At 35.9% G+C, this 24,623-nt stretch overlaps 1 protein-coding gene across 1 annotated transcript; it reads left to right on the forward strand.

The window, feature by feature from the left end:
- The first annotated feature begins 1,115 nt into the window (after positions 1-1,115).
- On the forward strand, positions 1,116-24,038 carry LOC119795929 (interleukin-1 receptor-like 2). Its single transcript, XM_038304181.1, has 12 exons — positions 1,116-1,210; positions 1,633-1,711; positions 12,649-12,862; positions 12,953-13,121; positions 14,844-15,018; positions 16,506-16,574; positions 16,695-16,821; positions 17,594-17,733; positions 17,840-17,965; positions 19,876-20,040; positions 22,421-22,609; positions 23,582-24,038. Exons 2-12 carry the CDS (start codon positions 1,642-1,644, stop codon positions 23,773-23,775), a joined length of 1,638 nt encoding a protein of 545 aa, XP_038160109.1. The 5' UTR covers positions 1,116-1,210; positions 1,633-1,641; the 3' UTR covers positions 23,776-24,038.
- Positions 24,039-24,623: the final 585 nt, after the last annotated feature.

Here is a 24,623-nt window from a genome sequence, read left to right on the forward strand (position 1 = left end):
AGTAGTATTGGATTGTATCAGATATCAGCCAATAAGCTCAGTCTGTGTATCAGTATCGGATTGGGACAGAAGCATAACGATTTTTTTATTATCTGATTTATTACAATAAAGGAAGTAGAAATCTTATGAGTGCCTTGCAAAAAAAAGAGTTGCTCTGCATGCATGGGATTGTACAGTGAAAAACCAACAGATTAGACCTGATTTACAGTAAGACAGCTGGTACCTCACAATGCATATGTCCTCCTGAACCATCATGGATATAACCCAACTAACATCAGGTAGTTTCTGTATTTGCATATTGGGCAAAGGGCAGGTTAATATTACCCTGTATCTATTGTACTTGTTTTTGGTCTTTCCACCTTGTAGTGATGGGGAGATAGAAGATAAAAAAGACGGTTATGAAAATGAAAAAAGGAAGCCGAAGGTTGTTCCGAAAGTACTTGAGAGGGTGAGAAGGGGACAGAAGGTTATGAAAAAAAGTCTAAGCAATTTCCACAGAAAAAGCTAATTCTGATATTAAAGCTGGATTAAAAGTATTGCATATATATATATATATATATATATATATATATATATATATATATATATATATATATATATATATATATATATATATATATATATATATATATATATATATATATATATATATATATATATATATATATATATATATATATTTATAAAGAGCAAAAACAAAATAGGTAAGTGAGAAATGATCAAATTAGCATGGGGGGAATCTAATGTTGAGGAGACCTGCCAATCAAAAAGATGATTATTTTTAGGATAGTCCCAGATAGTCCTTTAAAAACCTAACTTTTTGCTTTCATCTACTTTTAACTTTTTAAGTAAGACTATTCTTGATAGAGAATAGCTCTTCTGGCCTTGGTTTTCAGGTTTGAGTTGTTACAACATATAGATTTTAAATTCATGTCAGAAGCTTTTGAGGTCAGGTGACCTACATTTACATATGCATACAACCAAAACCTGGTTAACTGGCAGTGAATCATCCTGCTTTACCTGTACGAAAGAGTAAGTGGTACTTTTTATGCTGAGTGGAAATTTCATGTGGGGTGTTTCAAACAAGCACCAAATGCAGCAGCTTAGAAAACCCAGCAGCCCGTGGTTTGAGAAACAGTTCAAGTGAAAGGAAGTGTCCGGGAAGACCTCAAAGTGTCTTCACTCAGATTTGTAAGTCTGAACTTAAAAGGTGAGAAACTCTTTCCTTGTTTGCTACTCAGCTCAGAATACCACAATAGGATAACAGAACCTTCGACATATCTTTTGTCACATCTGCTTTTTATGTTTCCATAGAACTTATTTTGTCACTATTTCTTATTTTGAATGATCTAAAGTGGGTTTTTTAAATATGTTTTTCCAAATCAAAGTCGGTATGTGGAACTTCCTTGGACTTTACAGGGAGTGCTACAGCCTGACTTCCTTTTGTGACCTGCACAGACAAAATCTCTTACTTCCCTACAGAAACTGTGGCTGTTTAGATTACCTCGTCAGGAAATGTGTTAAGATGCACTATATCCAAGTTCAGAGTTGGAGTTTTTTTTTTTAGAAAATGAGCCATGTCAAACGAGACACGAAGGACTTTAATGAATCTAACCTGCTAACATCTCACAGGCAAGTGCAATGGCAGCGGGAGGCTTGTGGTTCTGCCTCCTATCTGGACTCCTGTACCTGGGATCGGCTGTGGATCACAGTGAGTACTAATCACCACATTGTTAGAAGATTATCCACACTGACAATAGGAGTGAGTTGTGGAGCCAGACTGTGTCTATATTTCTACCAAAGAGTAACGACAAGTCACACAGTTGTTAGATCCAAGGATGTGCTGACTCTTTAAAATTTGCCCAATTTCGGTTTCACTGGTGGTTAAAAAAACTTTTTTTTTTAAAGTTCTTGTTGTTTTTAAATTAGATTATAGAGACTTTAATAGGAAAGTATTTTTTAAATAATAACCTGAAACTACAAGTGCTAATAAGACAATATTAACATCAAATTACAAGGACTTGCAATGCTAATCTCCCAGCAGAGGCTTTAATTAAGACAAAAAAATATATCAAATGGGTAGTTTAGAAATCTACTGTATTGGCATATTGACATTCGTTTTTTGACATGATAAATTAAAAGGCTTTTAAAAAATATAAATAGCTGAGAAGCATGATCGCAAATAAATCTTTATCATGTTTACACAATCTGAGGAATGCAGAGATAATGATTTTACAATCATACAAACAGTGAAATCCTAAAAGTAATTCTTAACAATTTGGGTTCAAAGTGAATCAGTAAAACTAAGAACATTGACCTGCATGGTTAACTGACAAAGTAGATGTAAGTAATGTATACTCACAAACTAGTGAATAGGGCTGTAAAGAAGGTGACGGCAATGCTAAAAAGAAAAACAGTGAAAATATCTACTAAGAACTGGTTGTGTTCTGATCTGGCAACAGTCCATGTATTTTCTACAAGTCTGGAATAAAGACAATGGCTGGAGAAAAAAACAAAAACAAAACAATAAAAACCAAATAATTTATTATGAAATAGATCTAGACCTGGTAAAAAACTTTGAAATCCTTGTTGGTGAAGTACTTATGCTCTAATGTAACAAAAAGCAACATTTGGGTCACCGTTTAAAGAGGTGTGACACATATAATATCACATTGAAACACAGTGGTCGCAGCATCATGCTCTGGGTTTTAGTTTCCTTGATTTAACTTTTTTATAAAGTTATACAAGTTTAAAAGTTATAAATGAAGTGAAATTTTACCACAAAAACATTAAGTATCTAGAATGCCGAAGAAAAGGGATTTGATGTTAAGAATTACTATGAAGTCAGTAAAAATCACCCAAAAGGTCAAAGGCTCACAGGTATAAGAGGAGAATGAATAGCATATTTAAAGTCTAAAATAATAAGCTTTCTGGAGTCATTCAGGTTGAATTCATAATATTTTTTCATAGGTTCTGCAATACAGAGAGAGTAAATACTGTCATATGAGAAGTGGATTCACATGCTGAAAATTAATCACTATTTGCTTCATCAGGTGTTTATTTTAACGGTGCGCACATTAATGCAATCAGGCTATTTTTTATTATATTTAGATGGAATGGGATTAATCCCACATTAAATGTGAAAGAGTGGGAAAGGATTTTACCTTGAGCTTTTTAACTGGGGTGTGTAAACTTTTCAAAATCACCGTAACTCTTCTTTGCAACAATATGGAAGTTCCCAAATTTTAAATCTTTTTCTGAAAACAGAAACAAACAAAAGGCAATGGGGGAATTACATTGCAGATATTCTTTCAGCACCTATCTATCATCATTACAGAATGCGCAAGTGTACACATAATTAAAATGTATTATCCACTATTGTTTATACAATTGACAAAGCATTGATATGTGAATAGTTGAGAGTGAAAATATGTTGACGTGAGCAGTACCACCTGCGCGTCAGTATGTTACATACAGGGGACTTTGACCAAACGTCAATATGTGACGAGTTAAGAGTGAGAATATGTTGGCTTTTTGGTCTGGTTTATGTGGTATTTTGCCCAAAGTGACACTGTGACATCTGTGAGCAGCAACCAAAGAGACCGTTTTTTTTCATTCTGCTTTCTTTCATTTTCTGTCAATGGTACAAGGTGCCTGTAACACAGTGGTTGACACTGAGGTTGGTGACAGATATGCAGCCCATAATGTGGCTTAACTTTAAAGGCTACTGTATTATAGTACTTTTTAAATGCTTTGTCTACATTTGATCTTCTCTTCTTCAAAATCATACAATGCAGCACAGCACTTACTGAAAACTCACTATAGCTCTTTTTTCTTGTGTGGAACTTATGATGATAGTATTTTAAGGATAGGATAAAAAAAAGCAGTAATACAACTGAATTATTCTATATGTTATTGAGATAATTTAAATTGATAATTTCTATATCAAAAACCTTTGAAAATGCTGGTACAATGAATCGATCCATTAATCCATTGAATTACATCAAAGGTTACCGGAGCAACGTTGACATCAATTTACTGTTTTCTGTAGTTTTTGTGGTGTAATAATGATGATTCACAAAATGGTGTCAAATTGGAGCACTCCTAATGTGGAGTCACAGAGAAGGCTTCTTACGCTTGCAAATAATTTATTTCGTTTTGTGTCAACTATGGCAGCCTGCACGTATTTAAAACCATGTCAGTTTCGATGTGTTATTTCCACAGGTGTCAAGTAATTTCTTACATTCTAACATCAGTTGCCCCCCATCCACCCACACACTTGCTGCAGCTATAGCAGATCTTTTACTCTGCAGGAAATGAAGCCTTCCTGTCCATGTATAAACATACAGTATCAGAGCTGAATCTTGATATGATTATCGTATCTGGTTTACATTGATTTCTTTCTCATCTATCTCATTCTTTACACAAAAGAATATTGGCTGCATCAAAAAGTTATCTCATTCTGCCTCCTCTAGTGGGTAAAAAGGATGCAGGCTTGAAAACTTTCCCTTTTGTGTACTACAGGAAGCCCGAAAGACGTCAGCACAGCATGAAAAATCATTACACAGGAACGCATGGCGTGACTTCAAACCGTTCTTCTCCTCAAAAAGAATTTTCTTGAAACAAGTCCTTTTTTTAAAAATGGTCTCAATATAGCAAAGTTAGAATTAAAAAAGTAAGATGTCCAGCTCAATCAAAGAAAAGATAACAAAACATGATCCAGCATATTAAAAGACTATAAATATTCAAATTTAGTAACAGATAAAGGTGTATGAAATAGGAAACATGAAAATAATTAAAATGTAAACTTAATTAAAGAAAAATATTAGTCGGGTAAAAGTTTCTTTGCAGCTCTAGAAGAAATATGTAAAAAGCTAATTCGTTTATCCTTTATTGAAGCAGCGTAATCAGACAATTTATAAAAATCCAGGGAGTAGCCTTTGATTTTAAAGCTACAGTGTGTAATAATTACAGGGATATACAGTCAGAAATGTAATATATTATACATAACTATGTTATTTATCATCATCTACGAGCTCAGCCTCTTAACCTTAATATTTGCGTTGCCTTAGAATCCGTTATTTATAATTACAAAGGAGCAGGTCTCGCAGCCATGGAGGCAGACATCTTTGCGCTACGGCAGCGCAGAGCCAACAAAGTAGCGATTGCGAGATCGCCAAAACGTCACAACAATGTAGAAAAAATAACGGGTATATTTATTATCTTAAGTCTACATGAAATCTATACCCTACACAGACTAATGAAATACTATCTGTAAAATTATCTATGTAAACAAACCTCATCACTTGAGAAGGTAGGTGATGCGGACGTCGTGGAAGACATTTTGTCCCGTAATGCTCGCCGTACTGTTGGGGGGGGAGAAGCGGTGGGGGGGATATGTTCATGTTGCTGCAGTCTGACCGCTAGATGTCGCTAAAAGTTACACGCTGTAGCTTTAAGAGATCAGTAGCTAATAATATTATGAGTTTATCTAGTCAGTGCACATGCTTTACATTCTCATGCTACCTAACACCTGATCAGTATCTGAGGTCTGTGCTGAGAAAAGCAATACACTGATAGTATCTGTAGTTGGTTGTGGTGTGCGGTGGAGAGGTAGAGGATGCAGTCATGTATCGAGGCTTTTCCTTAACACAGTGAACAAGGGTTCAAGTACTGACCTTTGCTACAAGTCTCTTTTCTGACACACTTCATGTATGCTTAGTCAGGGGTGAAAGTTCTACATTCTCGCTGGTACTCTAAGGGCATATAATCAGCCTGCCGATTAAAGTGTCAGAATCGAATCTAGAACATGTAGGGCTGTGGCAGATTTGATGACTAACAATCTAGATTTCATGACCACAGGTGAAGGTAGGAACATAGACCTACGGGTAAATAGAGAGCTTTGCCTTTTGACTCAGTTTTCTCTTCACCATAACAGATGGGTGTAGCTTCAGCATTGCAGTGGAAATGACAGTGACCCATCTTTCCATCTGCTGCTTCATTTTCTCTTTATCAATAAGCAAAATCCCAATATATTTGAACTCCTCTACTTTAGGAAAGAACACTCTAACCTCAAGAGGACGAGTCACCTTTTCCAGTCGAGACTTCAGACTTGGAAGAATCTGTTCTTAATTCCATTTGCTTGTCACTTAGTTGCAAGTTGCCCAAGCGTAAATTGTACAACCACAAAATCAATAAAAGCTGCAGAAACATGCTGGTCCCCAAACTGGACCTCCTCTGGCTCTTGGCTGCAACTAGAAATCATGTCCATAAAGGTTTTAAACCAGATTATTCTGACTCCTACTTGGCTTGTGCCGAACGACAGCTAATAAAGGGACTGTGTCGCTTTATTCCTAAGGCGCCCCTGTGAGGACACCATTTGGGACACAGTTGAATGTATCTGGTACAAATATCAAATGTGGACTGGTTTATAAAGGTCCCATGAACTCTCGAGCACACTGATGAGTTTGTAGAGCTGTTCCAGAGTTGCCGGAACAAAAACCACACTGCTCCTCTTGAAGCTGAGGTTTGACAATCATCCAGAGGCTCTTTGCCATCAACCCAGCATAGGCTTTCCCAGGGAGACTGAAAGGTTTTTTCCCTGTAGTTAGAAAACATCTTTTTATACACCCATAGAGCTGTGAGGCCTAGCATAAGTCTGAACCATTTTGAAACAATTTGGAATCAGGAAAACTAATCCTATTTCTTAACAGATTAAGTTGTGTTTAAGACTACCTATTGCTAGCAGATCTATTTGGACCTGAAGTGCCACGTAACTGGTTCTAAATGACTGCTTCAGAGCAGAAACAATCAATTCTCACTACCAGCAAAAATATTATTTCAATAATATTCATAAAAATAAGAATGTTGTACTAATATTATATACATTACTACTACTGTTTATATACATAATTAACATTTATATCAAATACATTTTTCTGAAAATCACTTCTCACAACCTGAGGATCTATCAGCAATACCATCATTCCCTTTTCTTGTAAATTTCCTATTTGTGTGAGTTTACAAAGACAGGGGCGGGAGGAAAAAACAAAGAATACTGTATAGAAATAAAGTTATTTTTATTGGTATATGCAAACAAACACAAAGAATTTACAAACTTATTTGTTTGTAAATACTTTATCTTACTTATTCTACAAATACAGACAATAGACATATCTGTAGGCCTGAGGTGTGCTCTTCTGGGAAGAAGCACTAGGAAGCATAAACAGCCTTTATTAGATAATATGATAGGAGTTACTGTCATTATGAATTGGTCAGTTAAATTTAATAGACCCCAAATTACACACTATACAAAAAAAAAAAAATTCTGCAAGGCAAACCAAAATTATAGCAGATTTAAGACTGAAAAAATGTTATCTGTTTCGATAATAAAAAATAAATCACACAGTAGATTACATCATTAGATACAAGTTTAAGCTGAGCTGTTATTAGGGTTGGGAATTGAAAAGATTTTCACGATTCCGATTCCCTTTTCGATTCTATGAAACGATTCGATTCTTAATCGATTCTTTTTTCGATTCCAATTTGGGGGAAAAAGGAGAACAAACAGTTTGATTATCAGAATCAACTTTGTTTACTTAACTATTGCACAATCTTACAAACTCAAAAAGATCAAGATGTCCACAGGAAATGTGAAACTGGAGTAACATCTGTGTTTAAATGAAAAATGAATACAAGAACAAACTTAATAACCAACAATGTCTAATAACAAATGATGGGATAATAACCTATTTTAAATAACAAAAAATACTAATTATAAAACAGTAGTAGGGAAAATTAACAGTTCTTTTGCAGAAAGATGAGCATATCTGCTTTTTCTGGAAGGATACGGGATCTTTCAGCGCTTATGGTGTCTCCAGCCGTGGAGAACACCCTCTCAGATGGGGTGGAGGAAGCCTGCACACAGAGGTAGTTTTCAGCCAGTCCAGATAGCAAGGGCAGCGTATCTTGCTTGTTCCACCACCACAGTGTGGCGCTATCCCTGCAGGGGATGGAGGGCAAGCTTTTATAGAGCTGGATTTCCTGATCTACCCTCTGGGCTAAGGAAAGACGGGGCTTTGATTCACAAAGTGACCGCAGCACGTTGTCTTCCTCCTCGAATAGTTCTTCCAACTTGCGTAACTTGCGTAAGTTGCGTAACTTACGTAAAAAACGTGACGTAAGTCGTGCTCCCCAGAGCCGGCGCTCTCGGCTCTGGTGCTGCGGGAATCGAAAAAAGAATCATTCAGCGAGCTGCCAAACGATGCCATGGAATCGAAAAATACGGAACCGGTTCTGAACAGGAACCGGTTTTCGATTCCCATCCCTAGCTGTTATGCCCATAAAATTATAGTTAATAAATTAGAATATATATTCTGATGATACTGGTATGTAAGAAAATTTAAGGCTACATTTATGTTTTTATTGGTTAAATGTGATAATAAAGAAAATGTAATAATATATATTTTATGTTTTGATTCGCTTTAAGCCAAAAGCCATCATGATCAACAGAATGAAAGACCTGTAAACACTGTTTGGGTGTATTTAAAGTACATAATGTGATTCTCCCGCTGAATTTAAAAACTGAAATGAATAAACTACTCGACAGGACTCTAACTTGTTGAATAGACCTGTAAACTGTTGATACATACTTAGGAAACGGTTTGCTATAAGGAAGCACGCACACATCTGACATCCTGGAGATAAAAACCACAGAGTTCTCCTCGTGAATAAGCTCTGGTACAATTTGCTTCCGATATTCACTGTAGATTAATACAGATAAAATGATATGAAACTCAAAACACTGCTGTTGAAATATAAGATTTTCAGAATAAGATAAAAGACAGGAAAAAAAAAGTTGACCTAGATAAGTAATTTTTAGGTGGTTAGAGTTGGTGGATAACACTGTACAGTATAACTGAAAAACAACGACTCAAACAGCCACTGAAAGTGAAAGTGTAAAGTGGAAAAAAAAAAACAAACTGTAATTAAAACGCTATATGAGTGTGCACAAAACCTAAACGAATATATTACAGTTTCAGAACTGTCTGTTTTGATCTTCTTAGACAAGAGAATTCTGTCCAAGCTGAAGCATATTGTTTTGGTGTTTCCCAGGGATCGATTCTGGAGCTTTTATTATTTAATAAACTTATTAATAACTTTGATCAAGACCTATAGAGACACTAACTTCTGTTTAAATGCCAATGACACTAGGATTTGTCTTGATGCACTCACACCTCGGTTAGCATAGGATCTAACAATAATTCAATATTGTGCAGCAAAGTCTATTCAGTTCTAAATTTAGGGCAAAAACAACAGATATTTGCTGTTTTCCAAGTCTTGTTTTATTTCTTAGAATTTCCCATCTATCACCACTATGTTCACTTTTTTCAGTCTTAAATCGGCTATAATTTTGGTTTGCCTTGCAGAAAACCCTTTTTTTCGTATTGTGTGTAATTTGGGCCCCTTTTAAATATAAATGACAAAATTATAATGACAGTAACTCCTATCATATTATCTAATAAAGGCTGTTTATGCTTCCCAATGCTTCTTCCCAGAACAGCTAAACCACCTGGTCAGGCACAAAGTTGTGTAGCGATCTGGACATTATATATCAATGTGTGTATAAGTGTGAATGGGTCAAATATAAGCTCTTTATATCAGTAAGACAGGTGTCAAATGCTTAAATGTTTATATTACTATTTTTTTATATATTTATTACTGTTTTCAAGGCTGCCCTTTAAAAAATGAAATTTTCTAGAGCTGTTTGAAACAAAATTTCTTAGAAAATTTTCTTAGACTTAGACAAAATAAATCTGTCTAAGGCTAAGTCTAAAGTGTTATCTCAATTCAAGTATTTACATGGAGACCTGAAGGGTTTGTGATGATGGCTCAAAAAGAGTGTTAAACTTTAATTAAAAAGTGATCCTAAAGGAAGTAGTTTATGAGTGGCTCGTTGCAGCATATTTATTCTTCAGATTTTTTTCATGCAATTTCTTTTCAGTCGGTTTTGTACCCGATACAGTACATGTTAAATTAATTATTATAGTGGAAGGACTTTAAGGCATCTCTTTTTTTAACATCACAAAAGCTTGGCCATTCAACAAGGATATATAGAGGTTTTATCTTTCCTGCATCAGACAAAAGGAACAGTTACTTTAGTACAGTACCGTACATTGCAGATAAAAGCCTATTGTACTGTGTTCATAGTGATCTCCAGTTAGATGTGACTATCCTGTTACTGATAAAGATCAGCTCCTCCGAGTCCAATGCAATGGTTCTCAACTGGAATAAGGAGGTTGGTCTCTGTTAAGTTATAGGAGAGTTGCTGCCTGAAGTGGAGGTCCTGTTTATGAGCAAAGGGGAGATCCTGTTCATGGAGGGGGAGACTGATCATTGCAGCTGCAACTTTAATGCAGACGCTGCACCTTTCTATTGTGTTGAAGACTTTGCTGAGCGAAAAGGCAAAGCTCTCGATTTACTGTTCCTTATTGTCACAATTCTACAGTATTCACTGATTAATAAGACATTTTTTCTGTTGTGTTTGTTATTTGATATGTTTGCACATTGTGGGTTGGTTGTTAAGGGTTTTTTTTCTGTCATGGTAAGGTTTTACTTGTTTGATGGTGTTCTTCTGAGTTTCCGATCATGTCTTTGCATACTTTCTTTGTTTGAGCAAGTCTGAAGTGGTTTTATGTCAGCGGTTATTTTTTAGGGTGCACACTGGCACAGTTGGCAGCAAAGCTGCCTTGCAGAAAGAAAGAAGGCCCTGGGTTTAAATTGAGGCCAGGCGTTTTTCAGAATAGAATTAGCTAGTTCCCCCTTGTGCATGCATAGTTTCTCTCTGCATACTCAAACATACTCTGATGGTCCAAAACAGACCTCTCATAAAAATATTCTTAGGAATGAGTACAAGAGTAGTTATTTGTGTCAGTGTCATGTGAAGGGGTAGTATTCTGTTCTGACTGTAACAAGAAAATACACGATTGTACTGTTTAGAAAGAAACATTCCACATTGCTGAGTTGTGGAAAGTCTTGGACAAACAGCTCTACATTTACTGAAGTACGTGGAGAGTCTTCTGGAGTGTTGCTTAAAAGGCACCAAAAAAATTTGTAATTATATTGATTATGTATTTAGAAATAATACTAATTAATAATAAAGCATAAATAAATAATAAGAAAAAAATGAATAAAAGGCACCTTCTGAAATTGCCACCAAAAGAATGCTGCTCCTAAAAAAACGTGAAAGGAAAATGTAGGAACAAATTACTGCACGGGCGATGACGTCTACAAAAATGTTAAATTATTAAGATAATGAATAGTTTGTTTAACCCATGAATCTGTATTTTTTTTTTATTCAAACAAATTCAGCCATCCAATTATATAGAGAGTGCTGTGACTGAATGCCCATCTCACAGTGACAATGCAATAATGCCACCTTGTGGCCAAGAGAACACAATTCAATTCAATTCAACTCCAGACTTTTTTTTTATATATAGACCAAATTTACAACACACATCATCTCAATACACTTTACAGAGACAATACAATCAGATTGGTAAAAAGTTTTCTATGAAAGTAAAACCAGTTGATTGCATTGAGTCATTGACTGTACAAGACACAGCCCTCACGCATAAGCATGTGGCAACAAAGATATTCAGCAACGTTAGAGAGGAAAAACTCCATTTAAGCAGGAAGTAACCAGACTTAAGGTTACATACAAGAGTAATAAAGGGGCACTGATCTATTAATGCTTTCTATACTAGAAAAAGTACATGTAAACTAGCTTCATATCTGGCTCTGTCTAGGAAAGAAATAGTTAAGCAGATGAGCTCTGAGTCAGTTTTCATGTCAAGGGGATGGAAAAGAGCAGATACAGTTAGCCAAAGTATAAGGCCAATATGTCTAGGAGAGAAACAGGACTACACACTAAAAAACAGCCCCAATTCTAAAATCTGTGATCAAAGGTGTTGATGGGAAGATATTTTTCTCTGCAGGATGGTGTAACATCTTATGTTAATAAATAAATGACTAATATAAAATATATAAAATTAAAAGGAATTGAACTGACTTGACTGGGACTGTAAATAAATATAATTAAGCAAATTGTATTTGCCTTTACCTCATTAAATATCAATCTATTTGTAATAAAATTCAGTTACTGATGGGAACTATTTATTTCTAAGGCTGTGATTTTGAATCACTTTCAAAATTACATACACTTTACACACTTTTTTTTTTAAAATTTCTTCTATTATATGTAATAGATCTTTGCAATAAATGGAATATCTTTCCTAAATAGCCTTTGGAAAGCTAATTGCCAGGGTCATACCTTTGTAGTTTGGAAGGCGGAGTTAAATATGCGGTTTTTACTGATTAAAAACAAAACCTCTCTACCAATGCCAAAGCTTGAAATGAGAAATCTTTATTTTCTTTTTTAGCCAAAATGAAAAATTGAAAAACAAGTAATTTTTGTTCTAAAAGTAAATGGAAAAAAAGCAGAAAACAAGCAATAACTTGCAATTCTTTTCTTTTTAGATTTTTTTTTTCTACTCATATAGCATGTGGAAAGCTGTTTGTGTCCAAATTGGCATATAATTTATGACATTTGTACTTACAGCAAAAATAAAAAACATACTGTTGTTTTAGACCACCAAGGAGGAGCAGACACCTACCATGTGAGTGCTGGTCACTTGTTTCTGCTGAGATGCCAGTCTGCTGATGCTCCGCCATCACAGATAATATGGAGCAGAGGAGATAGCGGCAATGAGGGGCTTCCAACTGGAGTAGAGGTCAGAGATGGATTGCTGTGGTTTCGACCTGTGGAGATGAATCATACTGGAAGCTACATCTGTGAGAAAAGGTATAAAACAAATTTTTTCTTTTATTCTACACTTTTATAAATAATACTTCTACAATGCAGTCTTTTCACTGTTAATTTCCTTTTCTGTAGGAATGAAACAAGATCATCAAAAAGAATATTTAAAGTTTTAGTGTCTAGAGAAGGTTGCCCTGATCCAAATGAGGACATTTCGGTAACCATTGGAAAAGCTGAACGTCTTGAGTGCAAACAGGACGAGATCTTCACAATGAATCTGAAAAGGAAAATACGTTGGATGAAGGTATTCTGCTGCATTCATACTTAGAAAAAAATTATTGTAATCAACTAACCCAACTTTGCATCTTTTCAATATTGATAATAGGTCTAGCAATGCGATGCAGTTATCAATGGTAAAAAAAAAATGGATTTGGAATTAAACAGATCATTAGGGTGTCAGCAGAACTTCAGACTAAATATACAGTAGTTAAAGCCAGAACTTTGCTCTATAGTTTTTGTCTTCTATGGTGCAACACTGCCCCCTATTGTTGGGATCTAATTGAAAGCATCTGCCAAAGCAAACAGGGTATGCTCTTCATAGATTCCAATTAAGAAATTAAATTGTACACGCAACTTCTTTTTTAGCATGTGTAATAAGTTGGCATGTTACAGGGATCTACAAAGATTGCTGCAAATGTTAAGATATTCAAAACAGTTTGGTTTCACCACATTCAAATCAGCAGATTGCTTGTTTTACAAGCAGTTGCGGATATTACAGCAGATTAAGATCTAAAGAGCTGGAATTTTTTACTCTTAACAACTGATTTACCCAACATGCTCTTAGTCAATGGGGATCATTATTATTTGATAAAACATAACTGCTTCATTTGGAGAACTTGGCATAATTCACATGTTCAGTCCCCCACACCAGAAAATGAGCTGCATATCAATGAAGGCCCTCATGGAAGAAAAGCTTTGCACATCCTGTGTGCTGAATTTGCAAACGCAAATCCCTTTGCGCCTTCATTATGCATTCTGCTCTTGTTTTTTATATGTGCACACCTTCTGACGATCAGGCCCATACAGTAGAGTGACAAATGTGTGCAACAAATATAACAGATTATTTAAATTTTGTTTCCATCATAATATTAAATATATTCACACACAAAAAAAAACAATCTAAATCAATTCTAAAGGAGCCCGAGGGTGTGACCAATGGCTGGTAGCAAAGCTCAGGCTGTATGATGGGTTTTGGTGCCCTGCAGAAGGGAACCTGCACCCAAATCTCAAGACTTTTGGTGCGACTTTCAGGTTTTCTTTCTTTCTTGATCTGTATTCAGCTCTTTTTTGTTATTATCTTACTCGCAGCAAAGTTATCCCATGCCTCACACAGTTCCACCGCCACACCATCCACTGCGGATGTCATTTTTGCATTAAGAGCATCCAGGGGTTTTCCTTAGAAAATGTTCTACTATTTAGGAAGTTCTTTAAAACAGACCATGATATTTTGTCTGTTGAAATGTTTAAGCCTACCTTCATTTGCAAGAAATTATTGATTCTGCTGGGTTGGCAATACAGTCTTGTTGTGGCTAGGATATTAAAATCAAAAATGTCCCCCCCCCACAATATACAATGATTATAGATTTAGCTATAGCCTAATATGTATAATTACACCATGTTAAGGTTTTGCCTCACAAAAAATATCACATTTCCAAATACTTTTTTTTTACTCACTAAGCATTTGTTTGGGATATTTTTCCTTTATCATCAGAAGTAGTTTTTATTTTTAGTTTAAGTGTGTTGGTATGTCAGGAATTTACCTGCATTATGCAACAGATTACTGCTTTTCAAAGAAGGTAATTTATAAGAAAGCATTTCTACCATTGTTGCATTTAAACTAATTTTCATTGTAAATTGTGACACAAAATACAAAAGCAAATTTTGACTTTGTCATTACACTGCTTTTATACATTTATATTTGTATTATACTGCAAAAAGTGACCGTAATATGTTTGCATGCATACAGGACTGTCACCCATTGGATCTGGGTGAGGATTATATCTATCAGAGAGTTAAAGTTTTTATGAGGCTGCCAGCGGTTTCAGAAAAAGATGCAGGAAAATACACCTGTCTCATTGACATTACAGTAGATGGTTGGAACTACACTTCAGCACGCAGCATCCAGCTAACTGTCACAAATGGTAAGGCAAATCTTAAATGTGTACCAACAGCAGTTAGAGTTGATATTTCTTGTCTTTTAAAAAATTATAATCTTAACAAGCCTCTTTTGCCTTCAATTTGACATAATGTGACATACTTTTATCAGTCTATACTCAAGAGCAACAAAATATTTTAAGAGAATGTAAAAATAGAAAAGTTGGAGTAACATTAAAGTTACTCCAACTTTTGGGGAGGGGAAGAGGAAAAACTTTACCTGAGACTGAAGGTTAAAATTAGTTAAATAAAGTAAGAGTTGAAGTACGTACATGCATGTAGGCACTTAAACTGCTTGGTTTCCTGTCTTTCATTACTGGACAAACTGATTAATCCAGGCCTCAGTAACCATGACAACATTAGCCAGATACACCTGGATTAATCAGTTTGTCCAGTAATGTAAGCCAGGAAAAAAAGGAGTTGGCTGAAGTTCAGGAATAAGTGGAGATGGGCAATATACTCCATGGTCCATTCTTCCTTACCTCCCATGTATTTAGACCATAAGAAGTGATTTTTGCTCCAAGCTCTTCTCCATTTACCTTTGAGATTTACTTTCAGCTTTAATTGTAAATGTTTTCAAACCTTAGATCAACTTAAGCAGAAAGAATTCTTAATTGATTTAGGTGTTTAATTTGCATCAAAGTGGTGCTGATAAAGGAAAACCCTCTTTTTTTTTTACTCATGACTAGCACCTTAACATTTTGATTTATAGTCTTTCTTGTCTAAATTAACAGATTTTTAGAATTTCATTTATTCGTTCCAATCTGACCAAACCTTCACTTCCAATGAAAGGATAACCTAAAAGGTTTGCTGTTGTGGTTACATTCTGTCATTCCTAATAAGTTAAGAAAACGATCCACTGAACTTTAGCTCGAACTCAACACTATTTCTGACATTTTGAAGTGAAAAAGCTTCCTGGGAAGCGAAACGTCTTTAAATGTGGAAACAAAGTCCAGTGGATTGCTTTTTTTTTTTTTTTTTACTTTTTTCGGAATGTCTTTGAATTGGATGACTGAGAATCTTCTCCAGCATACATTATATGCTGTCATTAAACATTATTCCTTAGTGCGGAAAAATGGTTAATAAGATACAAGTGACAGACATTATTCCTTGTAGAACACACAAGAGAGACTTTGCAACAGCTCCTTCATGCACCTTTACCAGTTTACTTTTTTTCCTTCAGGAACCCAGTTTCCTTTTTTTTTTAGGAATGATAACCTTTTCTAAATCATGAGATCCTTTTCATTCTTTGATAAAATGTTATTTTTATGTTAGTTAGATGACCATAGATGATTTCACTTTTAAACCTAACTCGAAAGATGCTTTAAACTATTTTTTTTTTTTTTATCTCCAACAGATTGATTTCTTTAGTGGAGTTTTACATAAAATTGTATATAAAATATAAGTGACACTAAAGGGGGAATAGTTATGAAGTTGGTTATCTACTGTATTAAATTTATCATGTTTTGTTTAGGTACTCCAGAGGTCTTTCCAGAACTCTATGTTGTGAAGCCCCAAAAAGATGTGGTCATAGTACAAGTTGGTAAGTAAATAATATGAGTGAATATCTGTACAACAACGATAATGAATACTGATGTATAACGATTAAATTTAAACTTTGTCATTCAACTCCTGCTTGGTTTCCAATTTACTTGACACCCAGGTGATAGGGCAGAGCTGCAGTGTTTAGCCTATGTCGGCTTCATTGAGGATCAAGAGATTGTTATGTTCTGGACCATTAATGATGCTTACGCTACTGACTACAGTGGGATAAACGAAACAGGGAAATTGTGAGTCTCTGCATTTTATCCTGTCGTTGTTGTGAGTCTTTTGGCAGCAATGTATTCTGATGTAAAAGCAGGTGACACTACATTAATCATTGTTTTACAGTGTCTTTGTGGTCATATCCTTACCAAACTGCTGCATATCTTTTGGATCAAAGGCAAAGAAATATAAGACATTTTAAGTAAACAACACTCCTGCATGGCTGTGCAACATATTGGCCTGTGGATTTAATCTCAATTTAAATATAATTTTAACTAATTTGTGAGACATGTCAAAAAATTCTACATAATTAGTGTCACCGTTTATAGATACTAAAGGCATTTTGTAGGCATGTAGGCATTTTCACAAGTGTAACTCCAATGATACAATAATGGCCAAATAACGTCTCATACAAGGCTATGCAGACTCTTTGTCTACACTGATGAAGATTTATTTACCTTTCTTAGACAAATTCTTAGAAGAGTTCCGAGTGCTCACAGTCTGACCTAATTTCTTATCAATTTAACTAATAGTTTTTATATTCCCCACCTCGGGATCCTCTTCGTTGAGTTTTCTCCTCAGAGGATTAATTGCCATGTACACAATAGAGGTGGATCAAAGCCACCACACAAGGATAAAAAAAAACAAAAGACTTGTCTTGCAAAGCATGCTTAATTTCTTTATATTTAGACAAACTCTTTCCCATTTTGACTCACCAGTATAAAATGAATGGAAAAACAAAAGTAAAAAAAAATGTTTTGAATGAATGATCGATTGATTTTAATTTTTGTTTAACAGTATTCATGAGAGAGGCAAGGTGTATAGGCAGTCCATCCTGTCCATCTCTACAGTCCAACATGAGTTGCTAAATGTCCCCATTATTTGCCACATTGTAAGCCCGGCTGAAGAGAAACTTGGTGAGGTCTGCCTACAAGAAGGTAATTGCTTAAAATATCTGCTATACTGAATGCAATTTCTTGGTAAAATGTCTAAAGTAAACCCTTCTAAAGCCTCTTGAGTTACTGTTTCTATTTGTCTGTCTAGCTTCCTCCGCTGAGAGATGGCTTGCTGCTCCTATTACCCTCCTGCTTTTGACTGTTTTCTTTTTCATCTGTAAAGTCGATCTGATTTTGGCCTACAGGAAACTTAATACACACTTTTGCAAAAAAGGTGAGCAAATTCTTAGACACATCATCAGGATCTACACACACACACACACACACACACACACACACACACACACACACACACACACACACACACACACACACACACACACACACACACACACACACACACACACACACACACACACACACACACTTATAAATATGAACAAAACACACTAAATACATCTCAAGCACAATAAGTAATTACACAGAAAGTAGTGTTGCAACGATACCAGTATCGGGCGGGGCCCGATACTGCACTAAAATGGTGGTATCGGTTTCGCCAAGTACCAACAAATAGGGCACCGATACCATTTTGATAGTCAAAAGTTTATTCAACTATTGTCATTCATTCCAGGTAGACAATAAAAAGTTCTACTGGATTCTCTTTGTATTAGTCTTTTTCCTGCTTCACAAAGGTAGGCAGCAGCTTGACAAAGCCATGATGGCAATTATTTTACATCCAAGTAGTATGCAGTTCTTCATGTATACACACACATCAATTTCAAACAGATGGTATCGATATCGGCCAATACTGCACAGCCAAGTATCGGGTATCGGTATCGGGGCCAAAAAATGGCATTGGCGCAACACTAACAGAAAGCAACATAAAAATCCTGAGTAACAAAAAGTGCATTTCTCAGATGCATGATTTGTGGTTGATAAAAAAAAATAAAAAATTAGAGACCAAATTTTAGGTTAGATTTTTGACAGAATATAAATTAAGTGTTTTGTAATGGATCATTTTTGAGAAGTTTATTTAGGATTAAAGTGTTTACAAAGATTTTACAACAAATTTTTCTAAACCCTGCTTAATTAAGACTCTAACCTGCAATCTGCTTTTAAAGCTTGTAGTTATGTGTTCACAAAGTACAGTGAATAATTCATGTTGTGGGGATGTATTGCTGTGATTACATCAGCAAAATTATTAGGGAGAATTAAGTTGGGTGCTAATCCATATGGAATATGCAACAAACAAGATGGGTGTTGGTCAGGACACAGAAATGAAGAGTAAGAGGTGATCTTTCTTGCAACAGGCTTCACTAGCTGTGCACTTTATTATGAAGTCCGTGTTGGAACAGTTTCTTGTCATTCACTTTAATACTGGGAGTATCACAATAATTCACCCCCAGACAAACACGGATGTGATGCTGGATCAACTGAAGAGATGCCACGGGACGAGACAAAAATAAGAGACCCCAAAAAACAGAACAGTAACTCTGCATTACTCTTTACACTCCAGAATATCCAGCAACACATGAAAAAACAAAAACAGAAATCCGTGACTGCTCACCGGTGGCAGGAGGAATTAAACACTTAAGGTGTTCTTTGAATCATAGCCTTATATACAAAAATACACTGCATAATAAGGAAAGAGCATTGTGAAAAATTATTTAACCAATATACCAAGAGATCACCCATGTTTGCCCAAATGGGTTTGGCACAAATGTTGGACACAAATAGATTTTTGAAATGGACAAAGACAATGACTATACAGCCTAATTAATACAAAGTTGTTTCACAATAAAGCCAAATCAGCCATCTATGAGCTATGTGTAGAGTACTGTTGAACATTTGTGGGTAGAACAACAAATATGACTTGGTCACAGCATTTTTGTCCGGAGCAATGGGCCTTTATTTCAGCAAACTATTTTGGGAAGTTGATTAGACTAAAAACCAAAGCCTCTAATCCAAATCAGATTAAAGTTCACAGAGAAATTCTGCCAACACCAAAAATGTATGAATGTAAACTTCTTTATAAAAAAAAAAAGGAAATATTTAGTCTGTATTTGTGTGAAACAGTAAGGTGATTTTTGTGTCTTTTCATACATTTTGTGCAAGTATCTGGTTCGAAATTGATCGAGAATTGCAAGTATGATCTTCAATTACTCTCACTCTGTTTTCTAACAGTTCCAGATGGGAAACTTTACGATGCCTACGTAAGCGTTAGCCAACCCGCCATGCTGAGTTTAGACAGTGCAGCTTGCTTTGCCCTGCAGATCCTGCCAGAAGAGCTGGAGCAAAAACATGGCTACAACCTGTACATCAGAGGACGAGACGATTGCCCTGGAGAAGGTCAGGAACACAAAAACATTCCATTACATTACGTTATAAGACCACTGAGCACAAACAAATATGGAAACAGGTAATATAAAAATACTTATGTTATATTTTTCCTGGAATTCAAATATAATAATATAAATACAGGAAGAACATTAAGAACATTGTTGACCAGCAGAGCATGTGAGCAGAGCGTGGAGCGGAGCAAAAGAAATATGGTGGAGCGCAGAGCGGTTTGCAATTCAAAGGCCGAAGAGAGGATTTCGCTCCGCCCCAGTTCGCTGCCATGCGCACACAACGTCAAATAAAGTTTGGGTTATAAAATCTGCAAATAACATTTATTTGATTTATGTGTGATTTTTTTTATATTAATAATTAAATAGGAAACGCGGGGCAACATGAATGGATCGAGGTGTTATGTTTACAGCTGGGAAACAGTTCGATAATTTAACAGCCAGTTAGATAAGACAATTCAATCTGAAAAACTCACACGAAAAGAAAAGACAATTAGGAGAAATGTAATGATTAATTACTTTGTCTTTGGCGCTCAGACCTGACTGGAAACATAGCGCTTAATTTTGATAGATATGCATGAACAGGAGCAAAGAATAGGGCTGTTTAGCGAGACGGTCTGCTGAGCTTTATGGGGAGATCCGGTGGACTACGTGAGCTGATACTAGAGCTCCACTCAGGGACCTGGAAGATGGAAGTCCAGTTTGGATAACACAGGTTGAGAGAACCTGCCCATGATGAGCAAGCATGAAGTGACAGTGGAGAGGAAAAACTCCCCGTTGGGAAGAAACCTCTGGCAGAACCAGGCTCAACATGGCGGTCTTCTGGTTAAAAAGAGACATGGAATGTACTAAGAGTCCGAGAGGAATGACACTCTGATGAAGCTTTAGCTACGAAGGTGGAGGAGGGGCTGCAGGTGGGTTGACACGGGGTCATCTGAATGAAGTCACACAACGCATCCATCGCTTGCGCACAGGAGCAGACCAGTGCGATTGGAGGCCTTTTAAGATGAACTTTGGATGCCGATTTGCTTTCGTGGAGGTGTGGTTCAAAGCTGATTGGCTGTAACGCAGGTGGATATAGGTGAGCAATAAGTTTCTTTAGTTGAACTTCCACCTAGGCTCCATTACACATGTATCCATCATATCATTAATTCAAACACCCTGTTTCCTGGTGCCCTGGCATAATCACATGAAGGAAAAATGTCAGAAAATGCCTTCTGAAAATTTGAGCGAGCGTGGAGCGATTTCGCTGGAGTGGCAGGAAAAATTAAGGTGAGCGCGGAGCGGAGTTTGACCTGAGCGTCCTGGCGCAACTTTGAGCGGCAGAGCGAATGAGTGAACATCCTCCTGAGTGAGGAGCAGGAATTGTGCGGCGCGGCGCTCCGTTCACATGCCCTGTTGACCAGCAAATTGAATAGCCCTTTTTTGAGAGGGGATAAATAAAATTGTTTGAACTTATTTGTAAAATATGGTCTCCTAAAAAACTTTGCTCATACCCTTTGAACATTTAAATATTATGTCAAAACACAGCCACATTCTACGTTTGCTATTATCAATCACTGCAAAAAGTATAGCCTTTATAGAAGACAGACCTGAAATAAGCCATTGTCAACAATTCATAAGAAACGGGGGACTCAAAACAAGCAGATGGCATTACCCTTGTCAAAAAGCCTTGTAGATGAAAAACAAATGGTGAGAGTTTATCTAAAGCTGGAGGAAACTTAATGCTAGATGTTGCTGGAAATAAAAACTGATTAAAGCAGTAAATGACTTGAGGCCTGGGCAGAGGTTCAGCTGCCAGCAGGAAATAAACTAAAAAAGTCAAGCCAGGAAAAGCACATTCAGGTGTTAGGAGGCTCCTATCAAAGTCCAGAAAAAGAATAATTAAGGCATATATGGCAGTTTGCTGCTCACAGAAGTTCTCAATCCTGTCGACTGACCTAACTCTGTTTAACGAATTTGCTAAGTTGTTATCAGTAGGTGTTGGAAGCTGGAAGAGACATTACCAAAGATACATTTTCATGAACCGTAACAACACTGTGCTACTTTGTTTTTTTTCCATCAGATACAATCCCAATAAAATATATTGAAGTTTGTTGTTTTTAAATGAAAACAGGTGAAATTATTAAAGTTGGATGAATGTTTTTTTGCAAAGTACTGTACATCAATGTGGCTTGAGTCACACGAAGGGTATAAATAGCTGGGACAAATAGGAGTTAAAAATGTAGGATATACCTGGATGTTTGCTTGGGATTCCTAGTCACAAGACTTTCAAACTTTTTGCAATCATATAACAGACTTAAAAACAACTGACAACCATAATAAGCATAAGTTTATCAATTGTTGTGACTTCCCGGTTTCTCATCTTGAATGTCTTACAGCGGTCCATGGTGTTATAACAGCTGCTGTGCATCAGTGTCGCAGAATGATTATCATCTTGTCATCTTGTGGCAAATCGCAGGAACCGGTTCACTTTGGCAACAACCAAAAGCATATCTTGTATGAGCAGAAAGTTGGCCTACACGATGCTCTGATGGAAAACGGTCCCAAAATAATTCTGGTGGAAGTGGGTAAGTACTGGTTTTTCTAAAACTAAGTGCATATATTCTCATTAATTTACATTTTTTCTGCAATATATACTTGCAATTTATACATGCTCAACATTTGAATTAGATCAAGTAAAAAACGGCCTGTTAAAGCTCCAGTTTTATAAATACAGGTTTATAATATGATTTTATTTTGATCCATTACTAACTTCCAGGCAAAATATTTATGTGTTTTTTTTTTATTTGTGAAAGAAAACATAAAATGCCTCAGAATTAAACGCACAAATAAAAGATTAAGTAAAATAGTTTTTATACGTTCCACTTTTGGACAGTCATCAACACTTTTGACTGAGACGAGAACTCAGGGTAAGACAAGATGCCCAAATGGGTTCACAAGGTCTTTAACAGGGGGTCAGCGAACCTTAGGGGGTCCACGGAGGTACTGCATGGGGGTTTGCAAAAGTTTTGGTTTATTAGACTTTTTTTTTTTTAATGCCCAAAAGGCCCAAATGGAGGCAGAAGATGTCTTTCAGTCATCAATGCACACATTCAGCGACACGCAGGAGCTCTTTCAAGCTGGACACAGTTTCATTCAAAACACCTGTCCCATCAACCAGGAATGAGAATCAGTAATACTTTGATTTTCCCAGGGAGGAATTACTTTCAATAAATTACTCAATGTGTAATAGAGTAACTATAGGACCAGTTTCATATAACACAATTTCATACAATATACATAATTAGGGGGTCCCCGCTCCATCTCGCCATCAGTTTGGGGATCTTTGGACTGGAAAATGTTGAAGACTCCTGTTCTAGATGACAAGGTGTCTTTTTTAACCATAGAATAGCAAGTATAATTAAATGAGCTTTTCCCAGCCTTCTATTTGCAGATAAAATCTACATCAGTAGGAAAAAAATAAGTTTTCAAATGTGTTTTAAAGTCTATATTTTAATGTATAGTTCACCAGACAGTCTCCCTTCTGTTCTCTTTACCAGATGGTCCTGTGGACTACAGTCAACTACCAGAGTCACTACGCTATATTAAAAGGAAACAAGGAGCTCTGGAATGGAAAAATGCATTCGTCAAAACAAACAAAATAGCTCAATTATACTTGAGAAGCAACTTCTGGAAGAACCTAAGGTATCACATGCCAGCTGTGCCTGGAAGAAGACTTCAGAGTACTGCTTAATGTGGTGAAAATACAGTACGGAGTTTATCCAGGAAGTTTACGGATGGCATCCATCCATTTTTACTCTGGGATGATTTTGTTGTCCTCACATGGAGAATGGATGTTTGAACTGTCATTCATCAGAAGCTGGATGATTTCTTTAAAAATATACTTTTATAAAGTCAGACCTACTTGAATGAAATTTGCAGTTTACAGATGGGGGGATGATAAGGCAAATTAATTATTTTACCAAGTGTATTTTATTTAAGATTATTTTTTTTATCAATGGTATTTATTTTTTTTTTTTTTAGTGAATGTTTAGGTTTATTTACAAACCAAAAGCAGTTACACTATCTTAATTGTCAACTTTTTGCTTTGATTATATTTCATTAGTTTTCTCTTAGCGGAAAATATAATTACAGAGCAAAAAATAAATAAATTTAACAAATTTCTTTTAGCCTTTTAAGGGTACGTAGCATGATGTAAAATGTGTTTTTGCTAAAGATAGATAAAGATGTGCTGTTACTTTGTCTTTGGTAAGGATTTTATAGCAGACAAAGGAAAAACAGCAAGACATTTGGGATGCTTCAGTTATGTAAAAAAGCTATACAGTACCGCTAATTTGTGAGACTTAAGCTGATCGCCAACTCTGGCCACATAACTTTGATTTAAGTTGTATATATGCGAAAAAACCTTAATTTTCCTGTTTTTCCTTTCCTGTTCTACTTACATTGCAGTGTCCATATTATCTGAAATACTACCTGCACGAATTATAATAAAGCTATTTATATGCATAAATTAAGCGGAACACCATGGCGATAGCCGTACTGCTCCACTTGTGAAAGTAAAATGTGTTGAAAAGTAAAAAT

The sequence above is a fragment of the Cyprinodon tularosa genome, unplaced genomic scaffold (genome assembly GCF_016077235.1).
Source record: "Cyprinodon tularosa strain WSP-4 unplaced genomic scaffold, ASM1607723v1 ctg527, whole genome shotgun sequence".
Lineage (NCBI taxonomy): Eukaryota > Metazoa > Chordata > Actinopteri > Cyprinodontiformes > Cyprinodontidae > Cyprinodon > Cyprinodon tularosa.